Source organism: Chelon labrosus (genome assembly GCF_963514085.1).
Source record: "Chelon labrosus genome assembly, chromosome: 13".
NCBI classification, from domain to species: Eukaryota; Metazoa; Chordata; class Actinopteri; order Mugiliformes; family Mugilidae; genus Chelon; species Chelon labrosus.
The window spans coordinates 9,253,024-9,273,751 of record NC_140346.1 but is presented as its reverse complement, the minus strand read 5'-3'; the positions used below and the strand labels follow the sequence as shown (position 1 = coordinate 9,273,751).

The 20,728-nt window shown below is 39.5% G+C and overlaps 2 protein-coding genes across 3 annotated transcripts in view; both read left to right on the top strand.

Annotated features, from left to right (window-relative positions):
- Positions 1 to 5,534: 5,534 nt before the first annotated feature.
- On the top strand, positions 5,535 to 6,477 carry foxl2a (forkhead box L2a; the record flags this gene model as incomplete). The annotated part of the gene is made up of 1 exon (XM_084559406.1): positions 5,535 to 6,477. One exon carries the CDS (start codon positions 5,535 to 5,537, stop codon positions 6,453 to 6,455), a length of 921 nt encoding a protein of 306 aa, XP_084415532.1. The 3' UTR covers positions 6,456 to 6,477.
- Positions 6,478 to 15,558: 9,081 nt separating this feature from the next.
- Positions 15,559 to 20,728, top strand: part of pik3cb (phosphatidylinositol-4,5-bisphosphate 3-kinase, catalytic subunit beta) — a 45,005-nt gene continuing 39,835 nt past the window's right edge. For both annotated transcript variants that reach the window (XM_084559401.1, XM_084559400.1), the window contains exon 1: positions 15,559 to 15,809. The gene's annotated coding sequence lies outside the window, so the exon portion shown is untranslated. The remainder of the gene's footprint in view (positions 15,810 to 20,728) is intronic.

Here is a 20,728-nt window from a genome sequence, read left to right as displayed (position 1 = left end):
GAGCAAAATGTTGCTCTGGGTGAACCCGATGTACGCCCCTCAGAACATGTACCCTGCTGCAACCAAGTTATCGTTAACTCCTTCAACGAGGCACCCTGTGCTGATATACAATGTGTTTGTAATGGCTGTGGTAATTTAACTTAGACTTTTTTTTTCTTTTACCTGCAACTATATTTTCATTTGCTTTACAAAACAGTTACAGTGTGATGGCAAAAAGCATTAAACCTATCATGAGAGAATCACAAGTCTGGTCATTTATCTTATATTGTGTAAGACAAAACTTATCTGTGATGTTGTCTATGAGACACTGTTATTTAATTTTTTAACTTTTATAAAACTAAACTAACTTTTTGATGGATTATGTGCATGTCACAGTACTTAGCGTGGAAAGCCATACAGCTTCCCATAGGCTTCCTACGGCCGATAAGAAACGTAAACATACCCGTCAGCTAAAAAAATCCCACTGGAGCTAATGAACGGTCATGGAAGGAGATAGGGCAAGATGGGATGTGTACTCTCACACAATGATCTGAATGTTTGAAGGAGAGGGGATGGACTGTACAAAGTAAGGAAGTGACCGTCACACACCACCCGCTGAGCGTCCCCTTCAATAGTACAATTTTTTTTCTTATTGGAGAACATGCATATACATCAATACCTCAAAAAAGGGATTCTTTACATCCCTCCACGAACCTTAATCCATGGTGGTCAGTGTTTATTTGCTCTATCTCACTCTCTTTTTTTCGGAGAGGAACAAGAGCCACGTTGGAGACGCTGCATGAGGGCTGAGGGTACATCCTTCTCTTTCCTCTTCACCTCCTCCTTCTGTCCCTCCATCCCCCGTTCTCCTGTCTGCTCCCTGCACCTCATAAGGATTCCATTGAAGAGAAACAATGTGTTGTTGATGTTTAATAATGCAGGCGAGCCAGATGCTAATGAACCAGAAACCAACCCAGAAAGATCAAACTTGAACAAGCAGTGAGAGACAACTCTCTCCCTGCAGTCAGTCCAGTGCAGATGCACCAGTGCTGATAGGGCACAGCGAGTCTAAGATAAGACAATGAATTATATGTTGTGAAATTTAAACATAACAAACTAAGTCACAAGTAAGCTAGAGAATTTTATGTGTGTGTCTACATACATACTACATACAATACAGTAAAAAAGCACTTTTCTTTCAGTATAATAAATTCTCCCACTGATAAAATATCATTCAGATGATTATAGATTACACATTTTATGTCAATTGATTTGCCATTGCTCAAAACAAACACTGAGAGTAAACTCTACATAGAATAAAGTGTGTTCCTTGTGACATAATGTTAAGGACAAAGTGTCCCCTTTAAGAAATACCCGAAGCCAGTGTACACAGATCAAAAGTGGAGTCAATCGATGTAGAAAAGGGAAAAAATAATTTAAATATCATGTTAAAAATCAATATATTAATAAAACTGTTGAATTAAACTATTGAATATAAATTGCACCTATGTCAGGCACTATTTATTATTATTATTTCTAATGTACATTATTGATGATAATAATAATAATAATAATAAATGCGAATTATTATATAGTGAGAATTTTGCTATTAGCAGCACAATTATCACAGTTAGGCCTATATGACTTTCGTTATTTGATTATTTACACTAATAATAATAATAATAATAATAATAATAATAATAATGAGTTTCCTTGGTCTTGCCTGTTACCAGAGGCTGACCGGTCCCGACCTGACCCGCTGGTTCCGTTCAGCGCATTCCACCCGCACGCGCAATCATAAACATCCTAGTCCCCGACCTGCGAGGGCAGGAAGTGCGCGAGAACAGGAATTCCACTCTTTCAAATTACATTACGTCCCGTTACAATGATGGCTCCTCTGTTTATTGTGGGCCCACCACACGCACACTCCATATAAAAAAAGACTAAAGTATGTCAAATAAAATACAGCAACGAATAACACAGCAGAGTATGGCTGTTAGTCTGTCATAAATACGCCTGCTATAGCAGTAACCCTAACCCATTTTAGTCAACTTATTGCAAATTATTGCATTCTACATATATGTAGAATGCAATAATTTGACTAAAATGAGGCTTACATTGAAGAGGCTCAGTGGATATTGATAAATTATTAGTTTGAATGTTTGTCACTTTTTTCTTCGAGTATAACGTCTACAATTATAGCTGCTGGTTTCATGCTCCATAAACACGGCCTAAATTCTATGAGGCATGAATCTAAATTTCAGTGTCAGACATATTTCAGTAGTAGGCTAGTTGTGGAAGTTTCTTTGTGTCTGACTGACTGCGTGTGGGGGGATCTGTTTTTATGGTCCGTTTATCCGAGAGATGTTTGGGATCAAGCGATAACTTGAGAAGACTTTTAGAGGATGTATATTTATCTAAGAAGAAAACACGGACTCTTCTCTGTCTGTGATGGCCTTCCCAGTGGCTGGGCCGCACGCCACTCAAGTAATGATGGCTTGAAAATCCATTAGATTAACAGTTTGTTTCCCGTGGTGTGATTATGCTATCTGTTAGTATTAAAGATTAATTATTTTTTTTATTTTTTTTAATGTCAAAATGGGCTACTCGTTTTCTTAAACTGGTGTGGCTGCAAATATGCCAATCCAGACTTGATCGAAAATGGGTAAAACAAAATGAGACTCATAAAATAAAGTTAGATTCCAGAGCTTTGCTTTTTTATTATTATTATTATTATTTTTTGGGTCCATCAGCCCACACCGAATAATTTAGCACCGGCCTATGCTAGGCCTCCTATCAACAGACATTACAGTCAGTGCCTTTTTTTTACCATTAACTATTTTAAATGAATTTTAATCTAGGCTATTTGTTTTTTTATTGTTTCATAACAAAACAGGCTACAGAGTACAACCAAATTAACATTCCTCGTCGCCTCACTGAGGCCTACAACCAGTTCAGGTTTCAGGGTCCTTGTTTTGTTTACGGATTGTCGACATGCTAGTTTACAGCCTTGTTGTGACATGAGCGCGTGCATGCAGCAGTTGAAACCTGGGAAGGTTAGCTGCAGGTAGCTAACGGAGGATGCAACATAACAATGATAAAACACTGTGAGACCAACAGCTTGAGCCTGGAGCAACAGCGTTTACTGTCAAGTAAGTGCGTTTGAAATATAGCGAAATATATTTATAGTGAAACAAGATTAAAATATATATGAGGTAATTCTGGTGCTCACCTGAAGTTTCTCCAGGTGATACAAGCGTTAAGATAGTTGTTGGTGGAAATTCCATCAGGACATACAGCAGGAGTATTGTAGCCACTTTAAAATATCTGATACATCACACAGATAACATAAACTGGAATAACTTTACTCAAATGGTTATACTATTTCCACTGGCATTTCTGGCTACATTAGTATTAATGTAACATATTTAGAATTTTAGCATACTTAAGCTACTTGCTACCATGTAACAGCGTTTTAGGGGGTAATGCACGGGGTCTACTAAGAGCCTTTTGAAGGGGTTCATGGACTGTTTGTACATATAATAATAGCACTAAACAGACATATAATTAAGAAGAAAATAATTGACTATAAGATTACTGCTTGCGGCACTTTTTTTTCTTTTTAATAATCATATTTTTATATAAATTTGAGAAATTCAAATGTCTAAAACAGGCATAAAACCATTTCAATTTAAACACAAATTTACTTTGCCTTCCCTCGGGAGTTTGTTGGGTGATTCCTACTTTCTTTATTTTTGTTTGAGAGCAGAACCAGGGAAGAAGAGGAGACCACAGATTTTCACTGCAACAATAAAAGAAGACTAAACAACTCCCGAAATCACGAGGTAAACCTAAATACATTGTGGGTCATACAAAGGGTGCAATTGTGTGGTTTCTACTTTATTTTCACAAACTTACAAACCACTTGACATATTACTGTTGACTTGAGTGTTTCGTGAAGAGTGTCCCTAAGGCATTTAATTAAAAGCCTAAATTAATAGGCAACTTTGAAAAAGGAATCCATATATATTTTTCATAGTGCAACTCTTTCAAAATTCGGGTCTAAGTCTAAATGAGCTATTCTACAATTTCTCGTACATGTAACCTAGTTGTTATATCATTTTAGATTTCTAATACAAAAGTAACTGATGTAATTTTATTGGTCGCCAGATTTTGATGTGACTCTGGCTAGATTTCTCGTGTTTTCTTGATAGATGTGTTAATTAAAATGTCGAACAGTGTCATGTTTTAACCGAGGCCATTCAAAGCGAAGGCATTACGGTGGTGTTGAGATTATCGGGAAATGTTCTCCGTCTTAAACATGTGAAAAAGACATTGGGGAAAGAAATAACATGGCGTTTTAACGCTTGAGTATGCGAGGCCGTGGTAATTGCACGTTGAGAGATGGTTGGCTCTCACCGCGGTTCAGCTGCTTCAGCCAGGCTGCAGTCTGGGTGCAGGGTGATGACACACATGCCAATGCTGTTCCACCTGCAGAGACTCCCAGAGTACGGAAATACACTCCCAGAGAAAGCCGAGGGGACCCTCATGGGTGGCCAGGGAAATGTATACCTCCCCCTGCACTTCCCTCTCCTATGTGAGCTAATTAAGCAGCACCAGCTAACCAGGTTTTAGAGCAGCCGCTTGTAAATATGTCTTTGGTGAGGACGCGAGAGTATCTGTTTGGTAAAGCTACGTTAAATATCTGGCAAGTGGTTTGGAACGAATTTTGTTAAAACTGTTTGTCTGCTGTTGAAATTTCACGTAAAAAAAATATATTATTAAACGTGCCTTATAGTAACAAGCCAGTTCAAAGAAGTGAAATGTTTAAAAAGAAGTTAGTTTATCCTCAGTACTTCGTTTTGTGGTTTCTGTATTGTGCACTAAAATATCTCAAGCCATTTTTGCTTCCTTCTTTACAGTTGGTTAAGCGTACATGCTTTCTAACCCAAACAGCAACACAAAAAATGTCAATATAGCTTTTAAACCTATGAGTGTATTCTGTGAGAATCCCTGCAGTTTGTTGAAGTGATGTTAATTTTCCAAACTTTTCCAACAATGGATATATTTTATTTCAACTTACTAAGTGCAAATAATATCAAATATCCATATTGTTCTGTTTTGGTCTAATAAATACGCATGTCAACAGAAGAGCTGATTATTTTTTCATTGACTGCAACCACTGGAGGCGGAACTCAAATACGCACAAATCACAAAGCACTACGTCGTTCCGTGGGGAGCATTGGAGAAAAAGCAGCCTGTCAGTGGCCCTAGAGAAAGAGAAGGGCTGGGCTTACTGACGCACAAACCACAACTCTAGTTGCGCCTCCATCAGAAACCAGTTTAGAAAAATCCCAGTTGAAGAGACACGAAGCTCTGGTGCATGTCAGCTACGGAGCCGCAAAATTAATATCTCTCTGTATGCAGTTGGAGAGGCAGCTTTAAATCCCGGGAGCATCCTGGGGTTGTGGAACGCAACATTTCGCCAGTCGAGGTCCTAAAAAGTTTTTCTCGACGTTTGGACTGGACTTGTTTATTTTGTTTTGCAGTGCGCGATGATGGCCACTTACCAAAACCCGGAGGATGACGCAATGGCCTTAATGATCCATGACACCAACACGACCAAGGAGAAAGAGCGACCAAAAGAGGAGCCGGTCCAGGACAAAGTCCCCGAGAAGCCGGATCCGTCGCAGAAACCGCCGTACTCCTATGTTGCTCTCATTGCCATGGCTATCCGGGAGAGCTCAGAGAAGCGCCTCACTCTGTCTGGTATATACCAGTATATCATCAGCAAATTTCCCTTCTATGAGAAAAATAAAAAGGGTTGGCAGAACAGTATCAGACACAACCTGAGTCTCAATGAATGCTTCATCAAGGTTCCGCGGGAGGGCGGCGGCGAGAGAAAGGGGAATTACTGGACACTCGATCCAGCCTGTGAGGACATGTTTGAGAAGGGGAACTACAGGAGACGCCGCAGGATGAAGCGGCCTTTCAGACCTCCACCAACGCATTTCCAACCAGGGAAATCCTTGTTCGGAGGAGACGGCTATGGCTACCTGTCCCCGCCGAAGTACCTGCAGTCTAGCTTCATGAACAACTCTTGGTCGTTAGGCCAGCCGCCAACACCGATGTCCTACACGTCCTGTCAGATGACAAGTGGCAACGTGAGTCCAGTGAACGTGAAGGGACTGTCAGCTCCCTCATCTTATAATCCCTACTCCCGTGTGCAGAGCATGGCGCTCCCCAGCATGGTGAACTCTTACAACGGCATGAGCCATCATCACCATCCCGCGCACCCGCACCATGCCCAGCAGCTGAGCCCGGCCACCGCGGCACCGCCTCCAGTCTCCTCCGGCAACGGCGCAGGCCTTCAATTCGCTTGTTCCCGCCAGCCCGCGGAGCTCTCCATGATGCACTGCTCTTACTGGGAACACGAGACCAAACACTCGGCGTTACACACGAGGATTGATATATAAAGTTTACCTAATGGTCGGTGTAAAAGAGAAGACTCTGAGATTGAGCGTTAATTCCTGTGATTTCAAAACAGAACCAACAGTATTTTGAAGAGACCGTTGTGACGAGCTGTTCGGGTCCAGCTGACATCCATAAACACCAATGGGGAGATATACAAAAGTTTTTATTGAGAAGATATTACAGTTTTAAAAACGGGAGGTAAAAAGTACACAACAGGTAGTACAACTTCTGGGAGCCATATCTTTCGCGTGTATTACATCTGGACTGATGGCCATAACTCGGTATCCTAGTCATAATTGTGAATTGTGGATTTTTTTCAGGAGGATAGACGTTGCTCCTTGCTCCTGTATTTTTGGTATGCGTAAAAATGTATCCCAACTTTACGCACGGCGTATCCACAGTCTTGCAGAATGAAACGTGGACAGAAGAGGTATAGTTAAGGCAGTGCTTTAATATGTAATTGAATTAGAGCTCATTTAGGCCTTGAGCAAGGCCTGCACGGCGGAACTTCACCTCCTGTCATGGTTGGGACCTTTGTTAGGTTAAAAAGGTGTGCGTAATGATCCACCAGACTGCCGAAATACAATTCAGGGCTTTTCATATTTCTTGATTACATATGTATGTATGTTGTAAATTCCAATATGACGCCAGCCAGTCCCAGGTTTTGTTAATCTTTCTAATTATTATTAATTTTTTTTTTTTTTTATAAATGTGATTAGCTATGTTTCATTCATGTTGGGGCCATGTTTCATTCTACTTAGCACTTTCCCCTCTTTTCTAGGTTTGTGAATTTCTTAATAAACTTGTATTTCTTAAAATAATACAGTGGTCATGAAGTAATCTGTTTTATGCTTTAGACTGTGATAGTAACCACTGTTTGCAGTAGATAAGCGATCAGCAACAAACAAGTCTGCAGCTTGTTCAGAAAAGAAAAGTAGTTTAGGGTTTGGTGAAGTTAGGCGCTACACTTAATCAGCTGTTTAACGCGTAAAATGGCTGATATTGAGGCACTTCGAAATTTTAATATACATGCATGCAGTTGTGCATCAGTAGCTTAATGTATTTACATTTATTGAAATTGTAGAAATATTGTTATTTACATATTAGCAGTAGTAGTAATATTACGAATTTACAGTGTTGTTGAAACTTTCCGACTGGTTCCTGCAGGCTATACAATATGTTCAGGAAATGACCTTATAGTAATTTACTTGACAACTGCTCAACAAAAACATTTATATAATACTCTCTCAGCTCTGCATTCCTTGTTCCGTTAAGGTCACTGTGATATGTTTTTCTTAATACTTCATCAGTTATCCCGTGGCGTTGACTGGAGGCTATGGCAGTCTTCTTGTTTTACTATTAAGTACAAGCAGAAAAAGAAAAAGAAAAAGAAAAAAAAAACTAAACTAAATATCAATGTAAAATACATTCATATATATTGAATATATAATAATGAACGCGAACAGAAGTCCCTTCTCTAAATAACAATAGTGGCTACAACAACAGCAGGGCAACAAGGCACAACAAGAGCAACAACAGCTACTACTACTACTTAATAATAATAATAATAATAATAATAATAAGATTTGCCAATTTAAAATACCGCTTCAGTGATTTTCAAGCTGGTGCAGTTATCGTACGTATCTAACATGTGCATTAGGAAGTTAGTCAACAAAGAGAGGAAGTGTAATAAAACACATGCTATGGAAATAATCGCATGCCGTCATAAAATCTCTAAGGTTTATAAGGATGTTAACGAGAAGAATCCCTTCATCACAAATAGCCTTTAACTGAAACCATTAATGCTTACAAAGTTTCTGGTGGAATAAATTATTACATTCAGACTCTTGGCGTCTGTTTAGCGGCTTTTAGACTGTTGAACTCTTTTCCGTGGGCTCCGAAGGATTTTATAGCTTCTTGATAAAACAGGCATGTTGACGAGTGAACTCAATACCCGACTGATCTCAACCTTGTCCCTCCTATTATCACTAGTATGTTATCACAACCCATCGGAATACTGGTGCCAATGGCTTTCACATTCAAGGCGTGTATCATTACTAAAAGTTACTGTTTTGACAACACATTACGGCTGTTATACACGCGATTATTGATTTAAAAGCTGACCAATTACAGAATACCATTTGTTCATATCCAATAGCTCGTTATAAATTAGGTTATGGGATCCCCCTTTAGAGACAACGAGCCCGTCTTTCTCCTAACGTGATTTTCCACGCATTCACCTCAGTCTACCCAGTCTTCTCCGCAGCAAATGTCAAATACGGGCTCATCATCCGAGTGCATAAAAAAATATATAACATGAAATCCACAAGCCTGCATGTGTTTTATGCTGCAAGGAACATCAGTGGACAAACGCACTGAGGCCACGTTCGCTTAACAGAGTATATTGATTACGCCTACAGTTGCTGAAATATTTATAACTTTTACAACTTTTACAAAAAACTATTACAATAGTCACAGCTTACAATGCCATATCTACAAGATACATGGCCAGGGGTTCATTTATTGTATTTATTGTTATTTATTGTAAATCGCAAACAGACTCGTTACTTGAAGTAGTAGGCTACCTTCTTGACCACTTTACACAAATTATGTTTTAAACGTCCCAAGTTATACATGCAGGCAACGAGGACAACTTTAAAAAAGAAAGTTATAATATGTAAATGTAACTATAAGGAAATAAGTTTAGATTTAAAACTTGAGTTTTAATTACTATCGGAGAGACAGTAAGTCTTCAAGTTTTGTTTGGCTGACCGAGTAAAATCGCTTAATACTCGTTAAATCGTTTAATAATAATAACAAGACACATCAAAATTTCATTAAAAAGAAAATGTTTGCCCCTATTGAAAATGAAATTGACTCGGCAATTTTCCCATGGGCTATTCATTGTTGACAAAGTCCAGATAATGTGTCTTTGTGGTCAAACATGCGTATGAGGCGCGTGATCTTTTGTTGACAGGCTTTCACTGGATATTTATTATTTATTTAAACATTAAAAGAAATGCATTAAGCACTCAATGGGAGAACATCTGCAGTGCATCACTTGCAGACAAATTCTTAATGCAGCCATTATCACACGGATGAAACTGAAAGTGTGGATGGGCTTAATAATCGAGCCTACTGTAAACATGGCGTCCTCTTCTTGGCGCTGATAAAATAGTCCACAGCAGCCATCTGCCCGCGTGAAACACATAATGAAAACGCCAGATCATCGGGGCTAATCAACATCCACGGTCTCGGGCTCACACCTACACTTCTCCATTCTCCTGAGTGCAGAGGCAAGCCTGAAATGTAGCTGTGTACATTCTCAGCTTCCTCACATTAATGTTTTGTAAACAATAAGGAGATAAGGGCGCGTTTGAAAGGCAAGTGTATTCTAAACATGCTCCCAAAAATAATAAATACAAGTGCTTTACAAGAAATAATGTTTCCAGGAGTGTAACGAACCTTTACACAAACTATAGACTGAGAGACAAAAAATTACGATTTTTAAAGTAACAGCTGCCAATACAGTAGCTTATCAGGATATTTATTTACACCATTTTGGTTATTTTTATTTGTGCGGCAAAGAAAGCAAGAAGAGCTTGTGACTGCAACGTCGGACAAATGTGATTTATTGTATTTATGTATTTATTGTTGGCATAGGGAGTCTTAGTATCACGGTAGCTGGTAGCATAGTCTGTATAAACCTTGTGATGGCAGATTTTGCACTTTATCTTGTTTTGTCCCATGTCGGTCGGTAAACCTGCTCTCAACCTCTCCAGCACAAAAGAGCGTATGCAGTAAACACTTAAATACACACGTGCCTCTTGTGGTCCAGCGTGGAGTCCTAACTTCTTCTCTGTAAATACCATAAATACACAGACATATTTGTAAAGGACGAGCGTGCGGACTCGAGCGCGGCAGGTGTGCATTCGCGCAGAAAGGTTGTCAGTTCAGCCAGGCGACCGGGAACAATGGGCCTGCATACAGGATGTCTCAGGGGCTGAGACACACAAGGCCAGCCGGGGTTCATGGCGACACAAGCCGGCTTTAATATAGTCTTCTTTTAGAATGATCAGTCAGCTGAACCATGGCTGCCTCAGCCTGGATATTTATTGTTTTCGTGAAAGAAAAGCAATAGTTCATATATACATTGTGTGTATTCAGACTATTAGCTGATAACAAAATGCATAATATTAAATTACTTTTCAGATGTTTGAATGCATCCAAGTTTTCTTAAGTCGTTTCACTATTCCGTTTTAACAATGCTAGCAATCCAGTTATAAAGATAATGTCGCATGGCGATAAAAAGTGCAAGTCCATGGATGCTGAAATCGTGTTTCTATAAATCCTCGATTATTTCTCCATGAGGTGAAAGGGTTTTGCGCAGTGTGCGGTTTGTTTCCACGCGTCTTTTCCGCATAGCGCTTTCTGAATAACCATGATTGTATCCTTTGTTGTGCTCTCAGAGATGACAGATTATAATCAACAAGACGAATGAGGTCAACTCATTGTAGAAGCAACACATTTGACCCTCGCTTCTTCTTCGTCGCTAACACACACACACACAGACGCGGTAGGAGCGTACCTGCGCTCGTTCTGGGGATGACAGTTTACATGCTCCACAGGGCTTCGGCGATGCGACCCGGCCGGTCATGTCACACGCAGGTTGCAGGTTTCCCAATGCCTGCACACAATTGAATTCCTGGCATTCTCGTTAATGTTTGAGATTGAAGAGCAACAGTTTCTACTTAGAAGCGGGGCAAATCACCCCAAACCCATTGAAAAGGAGAGTAGGGGTCACCACTGTTTGGTATACATCTGCTCCAAACAGGAAAATATGCAGAGATTTGATTCGCAGAAAATCCGGCGATTGTTCAAATCAGCAAGCAGTTTTTTTTTTTTTCGTATTCTCTGAACGGAGCAGGGACACTAGAAGTTTCAGTGTGTCTGCTGCATATCTCTGCTATTTCTATGGCATTACCTAATTTAGAACTGTTTATTTTCTGAACGCGTCCTCTGGTGAATCTCCAACTTGCCTCGGTGATCTACGTGATGTTTTCAATGACTGCTGATTCGTATCTTAATGACAATCCAGCGAAACAATGGATTACATGTAATAATTCTTTAATAAGTCCAAAATAATGGCAATATTGTGTGTTGATACACCGCTACAGTTTATAAATAGGAAGAGCGCGTTTGTTAACCAAATGGGCCTCTGGTCAACAGAGGTTCATCAAATGTCTAGAAATACCATATCTATAAATACACCCGAGTGTCATCTATTCAAGGAAAAGATGGACTGTCATCCTTCACAGAGAAAAACTCATCACGCACTGACCTCTCTATACCCTGCAGCCACCACCGGGACACTCAAATGTCACATAGAGCCATGCTGAACAATATGACTGACCTTCTGCCAATATATTACATTAGGCTGAGTAATTTATTTTCTTAGACTATACTGCCATCGCATTTAAAATGCATGTTTTGGATATGGGAAATACACTTCATCTAGATAATCAGTTATTCTTGACCAAACAAACAGGTTTTAGTAATGCCATATCACCTCTAAGCAATAACTGGTTATGCGCCAAAAGACCAGCATGTTAATTTCTGCTGTGGAGAGGCGGAAGTGGCCGACTTATACTGTAAAGGGAAACGCGATAAAATGTTTCCGTTCTCTTGATTATGAGCTACAAATTGCTTTGTCGGGATTTAAATGGCAGGTCTTTTCCCATCGTGCACTGATGGAGTCTATTTTTAAAGCCCTTTCCTTTCTCGCCCCTCTAAAAACTTCCGCAGGGTTGGCAACAAGGAGCTATTAGGATAACTCTTCTCCTGTTAACATACCAATTTATCAAAGATGAAACCAAATTCCCACTGGGATCATTAAGGGCCAGCACCTGTTCTTCTGATACTGTAGGCTGTATAATAAACCAGAACAGCTTCTTGGTCAGACTTTGGGCGACCTCTCGGGATGCTGTGAGACATATAAGCACTGAAAGCCGGTTATACATGAACCCTCTATCAGTAATAGAAATACAAGCTCATTCGGATATGAATACCAAACACTAAGCTTATTTAAAGCAAAACAATTCCAAAATGCCTTCAAATTTATACTCTCAGGGTTTCCCAAATTTCATAATATCCCTATTAGGAAACAAATGACAGGAGAGATAGATATGACTTAATGACACACTTTGATTCAAATGAAGGGTTCAGTCCGTTTTGAGCTCTTATTGTAATATTCACCATTAATTGTGTAATGTCATATTACAAAATTGAATATCTTTTAAATAACATGACTTGTGAAGTCATTTTCTCTCTATTGGATAAAATACACACATGCAAAACAGGAAGTTGGCCAAAGGTCTGACCCTGGTCCTGCCTTAATGCACATGCCAAATCCAATCTTAGGTCACATCTCCAACATTGCAATTCAATTTCAGCTATATATCTTTCAAGCAATTACATAGTCTACCTCTTGGCAAGGCCTCACAATTAAACAAATGATTATATTTTGATATCCATAATTATACGCATTCACATAAGGTCCCCTTTCAAGTTAAATATGCTTTTTATTACATGCTTATCGTCTGTGATGAGATTATGCACAATGTGGGTTTGGACTGAGTTAGGGTACATTTAATTGAATAAAAGGAGCAGTAATGGAAGCATGCTGGACCCAGAGCTACACTACATAGGCTGCTCCCTTTGAGCACAGCTTAAGTTTAGCAAATTTCAGACAATGAGAACATTATGAGGGGAACTTTAAGGCAGAGCCTTTAACCCCCGCCCACCATAGGTCAAACACATGGCACACTACTGACTTCTACCTCTCTGGTGATGTCCAACAAAACTGTTGAAGGATATTGCTTAAGTGCACATAACTAGTGATAATTCATTAATTCATAGTGTGGTTCTGATCATGATCTAACCTAGTCATCCTGTGAAACTTCCCAAGGCCAGTTGTAGGTCAGCATGGTAATATAACAATATCAATGAGCAGCCCCTAAATAATGTAACTAGTAGTTTACCTTTTTCTTTTAATAGTTTATTTTACATAAGTAACCTTATGTTTACGCTGAAAAGGTAATCACTGATTCTTCCTCGAAGCTGGCTGTTTATGTAAATGTGCTGTGTAGACCTTTGCTGCCCCCTTGTGGAAGATGATGTGCTATTACATTAAAAGGTGTCTCCGCCACGTTGTTTAAATTAACCCAAACTACACAGTATGTTTTTCTAGTAACCAAAGGCAGCATTAAAATACTAAAGAATACAGTCAACACTTGTGTGTGTTTGCATAATCCCTAAATGCAGAGAAATAGATATTTAGTAGAAGACGTGTAACAGATGCCGAAAGATCAACTCAGGCTGACTTACATTTAACAAACACTAACTCACAGTGTATCTTTTGTCAAGGGGTACGTGAGAACAACAATAACCATACAGTCACAAGCTCTCACTGCCACCGCTTCCTGGGACACGTGATAAAACGGAATCACTGTTAATACAGCCCATTTAGTCACAACCTGCCTCCGCCCTTATTATGAAACCTTAAAATGAAACATTAACAACCTGCCAATGTCGTTTTCAGTTTTTTTGTGGGAAACGTATTTTTGTATGGTTACCGACAGAATATGTGTCTGGTGCTTTTAGCTTTTTTTCCTAAAGTCAAATTGGTGATAATGCTTCACATTTCCAATGTAAATGGTAATCTCTCCTGCATGTGCAGTCCATGCATTGCATTGGTTGAACAGCTGTGGCACGCTCCATTTCAGTATGGAGCAGGTGAACTTTTTTATTTTTTTAAATATGTGAACACGATTTTAAGTTCTAGATTTAGGTTTTTGTCAAATGGTGACAACCAAGAGTAGTCTGTTACTCTCACTTGTAATAATCCCTGACAAATAAGTAATAACTCATTTGGTCACTAGATGGCAGCAAACTTCATAATTTTCTGTCAAAGCCAGCTGTGTAGAGTTTATATGGACCTAACGAGATATACTTAATACCAATCCAAAGTGGGCATAACAGAAAAGACATTGCTCTATATGAGCAATGAACACGTTCAATACCGGTTGCATAGCTTCTTATAGCTATAAGCTGTTTAAATGTTCGCTGACAACGTTCACGCCTGTCTTTCTTAAGAAAGGTGTTGAAAAATATATCCGGGTGAAGCAATTTCTTAGAATCTTTGATGGAGATATGAGGTTCCCAGAGGAAAGCCGGCTATCCGTCATGCTTCAGCGGGAGAAGTGCGTCAAATCAGGCACAGACAGAACAAAACCACCAAGAAGAAGACGTGGCCTTCACAATAAAAGTCCTACAGCGTCGCTGAAAAACAGTAGCTACATTTTGCTCAAGCGTGTTTTGTTTCCTAAAAACGCTGCTAAACACAGACTGTTTAATATTGTTGGGAAATACCTTCAGTTTATATTTGCGAAAACCCTGCATAAAAGAACAGCGATAAAACAAGCGGTGAAACTGTGTATAGTTCATGTTGAACATTATTTGAATTAATTGCTGTGCTTGTGTAATCTGCATCTGCCTCAGTAAGCGTGGATATCCTCATTGGTGTCTTGGTTCAGACCATCAGTCATCACAACAAACCTGTGAAGGCCATATTTCAAGATTTTGTATTTGTATGTCGAAATGCATATTGTTATATGGATTAAACGGTGATTACAGGCGTACACACACACAATTTCTACTTTTTTCCCCCTGTCAAGGCTTTGATATATTTTAAATGAACATATAGCTCCAATGCTGCATAACAGGTTATCTAAGAAAAAGCCTAGCCTACTTCTGTTCAGCTTCAGTGGACCAGTTCCAAGAGAAGTTATTTAGATATTATCAGTTCAGATCTATAAGCCATGCGTTATATCCCAAGAGTTTACGGTAGACAACACCCTTCTCTTTACAGTTTGTAATGTAAATGTAGCCTCTGGCCGTGCTTTCCCACGACACAAGAAACATTGCTTCCAACATTAACCCTCTGATATCAGCAAGGGGTTTTATTGTTGAAGATTTTTGACCGGATGTCTTGTTCTTCTTTTACTTGCTGAGGCTTTATAGTGGTGACGGGGAGCGGAGGGAGAGCTGGCGGAGGGAAGCACATCGGCGGTGGTGATTCACCTTCTGAAACAAACAGGAAGCGTACCGCGCTCCTGTCCACCTGCGAGATCTGTGTCCTTCGCGGAGAGACTGTCTAACTGCGGGTTGTTCGTCACACTGGCGCTTTGTATCTACGACAGTGGACGCTCGCGAAGACGTAGCAGCGATATTAACTTTCAGCTGTTTTGTTTGTCCGGCTCATTCTTCAACGACCTCACAGCAGAGAGTGCATAAAGGTGAGTCTCCGCATGTTCTTTTTTTTTTATTTGATTGATTTTCGCGTGAGGACGTCACGCCAAACTCCGTTCAACAGTTTGTCTAATTAATGTTACAGTCATTGTTGCTTAGGTCAGCCATTGAAATCCTGACATAACTTAAGAACTTGAGCTAATCCAGAGTACCCACATTTCTCGACGCTCTACTCGCATAATAGCACGTCTGTATAAAATGATTATATCTAATATTGCCATAAAGCTAATCATACCATGTGTTGTCAGCTGTGGCACAACAATCACATTTTTCTAAGTTTTTCTAATTCTTTCCAGAAAACATTTTTTGTATGTCAGTGATTAGTTTCTTTGCCTTCAGCCAACAAACAAGACAACAACAAACAAAAAGATCTCTAACCAGAGTCTGTTTGTTGAACTCCCTTCACAGAGAACAGACTGTAGCATTCCGCTGTGATCATACCTCTAACTGAAGTGAACCTGGTGCCTCAAGGGCCTTGTTGTAACTCTCCTGTAGCCTGGAGAAGATGTGTTAGATTGCTCTCATTGAGCAAAAGCGACTGAAGCGTTTTTGTCTTCTATATAAATATTTTCACATTTTATATAACCCATGGATCCTGCTACTAACTTTAGACAACACTAATCTATAAAAGTAGTCAAAGTGACCCTTGTGACACTACTCCAGTGACGACAGCTGTGTCTGTTATATTGTTGAGAAATGGACAGCGGAGCCAAATAAAGAGGATGTGAAACTTTGAAGAGTAATTTGTGTAGTCAGCTTTTCTGTCATAATCATATTAGTCTTGCGCCTGTGTCTCATTCTGAACTTTACCGAAAGGCTCAGTTCTCGGTATGCTTATGCTGCTTGGTGGTCAGGCAATGTGATATTCCCCTGGTCTCGTTGAAGTGAAGAAGTTTCATGGAAATTCATCATTTTAATTGGTTTGTTCCAACTAATCAGTTTAACTTTAGCTGTTAACAGTATTTTTTTCAGATTTTGGCATTTCTGGCAAAGCAGCACAAGAATTGTGACTGATTTTGTATGTATTTTCCACGTTTGTTTTCAGCAAGCAACAGTTGTTTAACATGTTTAGGCTGTGTTTTCCTGAACGCACTCTCCCTGCTCGTCATTCATGGTAGTACAAGAGAAGAAAATGTGAATTAGAGTTTAGTTTGAGCTCAGCATGTATCTGTAGAGATGGTCAGCATTTCAGTGTTCATAGAGTTGTGCTGGCGCATTCTTGCATTCTCCTCAGAGCGTTTATTATTTCTGGCCATTGCTCACTAATGTTGCAGTTCACAGAGCACATGTGCTTTATGGTAGTTTTGGATGCAAATTGGATTATATAATTTAACATTCCAGATTTACTAATAATTAAAATTGCATCTGCAACTATGAGCCATTTTGTCTTTGATTTCCAGAAAATTGAATCACGTATTTGGCTACAGTATGATGATATAATATTGCGTATAACTCCCTGATAGTGGATTTTATTCATATCAATCACCCCTAACATAACCTGAGGCAATTCATTCCCTCAAGAGGGAAAATCTGAGTCAAACAACATATTACAAAATGGAAGAGAGATTTCCCAAGAGAGTTAGCCAATATTTTCTGCTTCTTCAGTTTTCTGCCACTTTGAGGAATAGTTTTCCCCATTTTATGCGTTATTTTGATCAGGCAATGGTCCTGGCTGCCCTGTGCTGGGCAGGGTCTGCTCTCAGGTCCCCACTGAGGTAAAGTTAGAGAACACTGATAAGGCTAACTGACGTCACTCTACAGACATCAGCCAACAATGCAGCTATTTACTCCAAGCCAGATTTAGTCCCAAAGCAGGCCTCTCTGAGAAGCTGGGCACAAATGAATGCAGAATTCTAAACAAGTGTTTCACAAAAAGAAGAAAAGTTTCTAACTGTGGTGATTTCTGCTTCATATGTCACTGGCTCTACAAATGTGTACTGCAAAGAGTGGTCACTTTCTGATTTCTAACATGGGTTTGGACTGAGCTACCTGGACAGCTACATGATTAACAATAGGTCATATTTAGATCTGAAGCAGAGACAGAAAGGTGGACTGCAATCGGACCAAATGTTTGTAGTCTCAGTGACAGTGACGTTCTAAGTGTTATGTCCTTGTGGCTGATATAACCAGACTCACTTTAAAAACCAGCAGTGTTTCTAGTGTCACTAATCAGAACAACAATACGTTTTTAAATCATTATCAGCATGCTCAGTGGCTCTTCAGCTCTTAGATCAGCACATCAGAACTTCAGGGTGTAACTGTATACAGCAGCATGGTTAAGCCAGAGATGCAGGGCCCTCTGTAACAATGATATATTTTTCATTGTTTTGGCTCTACTCCTCGAAGTTGGATTTCAAGTGAAACAATCACCACCAGGGTGTTCACATCCATACTGGGTGAACAGTGTGGGAAAGTCTTCAGCCTCTTAGTCGCTCTTTCACAACACTGCTGCACACGGTCATAATGCTCATATATGAGATGTGCAATTTATGCAATACTAGACTATACAGCGAAAGATTAATTAGTAAAATAATATCAACAGTACCCTGTTAATGTTAGAGTTTTAAATCCAAGAGATGGTAATCAAATTAGAAAAGGTGGATTTGAGAATCTTATTCTGGAGAATAATTACTAGGAGTGTTTGTGTTCTGTGTTGACAGGCTCTGTGTGCGTTGAGCAAATGGTTCTTAATCAGCTGATATTTGCCTGCCAAGTATGTTTTGAGATTCATTTTCTCACTGATTGTCTGCTATCTTTCCACACTTTTTGTACATTAGCACTAAATGACAGCATTATTTAGCACTCAGGGGATGAGCAGTGAAGTAGCTTTAGATGAAAACGCTGTGTTTTTCAGTGAATTTATTTGAAAAACACGCTCAGATGTAGCTTTTCATGGGACACACTTTTGCGATTTGAATTTAATTTCCTATTGCAGCGTCTTTGTGTGGATTAAAACACCTGCCTGTGCAGCAATTGTCACTTACCATCTGTGCCAACCCCGTTCTCCCTCTCTGTCCCTGTGTGTGTGTCTCTCTCTCCCCCCTCTCATTCTCTCTCAGTCACACTTCCTGCTGTTATACTTATAATGTTAACACCCCTTCTTACAGTGCAAGGCTTACATAACATCCTCTCAAAGAGCAGTATGTAAGGGAGACAGTAAAGGTCTATTATTCTTTTATGTTTGTGTGAGCAGGTGTGCGCACTTTGTTTTTTTTACAATTAGTCTGTTAGCTTTTAGGATCATAGTTGCATAATGCAAGCCTCACCACTTCATCTTCTACCAATGCTCATCAAGAGAAGGGAATGTTCAGTTATGAATCTAAATCAAATGTAACCTTACTGTTTATCATTGAATTATACTTAGAAATGGAAATTGCCACATAAAGGAATGTGACTGACTGTGAGGTGAGAGTGGCCTCCTGCAATTCTCTGCTTTTCTGCACAGCAGGCCGAGACTTGCTAAAGAATGCAGTGAATACAGCAGGAGAGGGTTAGAGAGAATTGCTAGAGAAGTTACAGTGAAATATATTGGAAACAAACCTGTGTGCACCCAGGTGTGGTCATCTACAGATGCATTTGGAAACACATTTGTGTATATTTAATTGGGCCAATGCCAAAAGGCTATGCTGGGTTTGACGCCATCCCTTTATTCTCTAATCGCAAATTAATCTTGTTACTCCTACAAGCATACAAGCTTCCACTTTCTCAAGCCAGTTTTGGGTGAAAAACAACTGTGTGTCACTGAAACATCATAGCATCTTCGGTCAGTTATGCATGTAGGAAGTGCAGGCTCGCTCAACGTGAGACTTGTTTCAAGCTGCTCCGTGTGAGTGTCACACTGGTGTGAGGGCGTGACGTGTTTGACTTGAAAACTGTCTTCATTTCGCAGCAGAAAAGCAGACCAAATATGTATGATAACAAAACAGCTCTAAATTGCTATCGTCTTGTGTAAAAGGTTGTTTGTCAGACAGTGCAAGGGAGCTGAGGACATTCTGACAGTAAGACAGTGATGGTATTCAGATTATCAACATTACAGATGATCAGATATCAGAGAAGCATGTCAAACACTGAAAAATGTCCAATGGAAACAATTCATTGCAGGGAGTAGAACAAACCTGCGATCTGATTACATGTAGCTTAATTATACACAAAGGCAAGCACTGACATTGGCCAAACAACTACTGTGTCTAAATGATCACTGTTAATGCATAACCTTTTTTTATAACCAGTGCAATTTCCTATCGTCCCAGCAAAAACAAACTTGATGATATTTGATTTAGTGTGGATGGCAAGCTAATCTGAGATAAGCTGTGGAACACATTCCTGGCTAGACACGGCCCATATGAAAACATGAGGTCGCCTAAGCTAGCAGTCAACTAGCTTAATCTCAAACTGGAAATAAATCTTCACAGCTGTGGCGGTGGAGCTGAAATACAGTCAGCTCTTACAACTGAATTAAGCTTCATTTAAGTACTGGATTCACTGGCTGTTTATTTTCATAGTCTGCATCCATAGCACATCTAATGAGAGGAACATCAGTGCAGTAAACTCAAGTATCTGTTATCACATTTCATGTTGCTATCTATAGCTGGAACACTGGTATAATATTGACTTTGTGATATGAGGCTGTGTTTTTTGTTGTTATGATGTTGAAGATCTACGTTACAACTCTCTGACTAGAACATACTAACTCTGATGATACAGCGGAGACTAAATGCACATAAATAAGCAAAAAACAGTAGATATTCTCATTTATTTGAACACATTTATAATCAGCCATAAACTCTGATAAACTATTAACCAGATAACATATGTAACCTACTTTAGAGCAGTGACATTTGAAAATAATTTTAACAGCTACAGCATTTATGCCACTGTAGAGTCCTGCTGTTGCAAGCTATAGCTG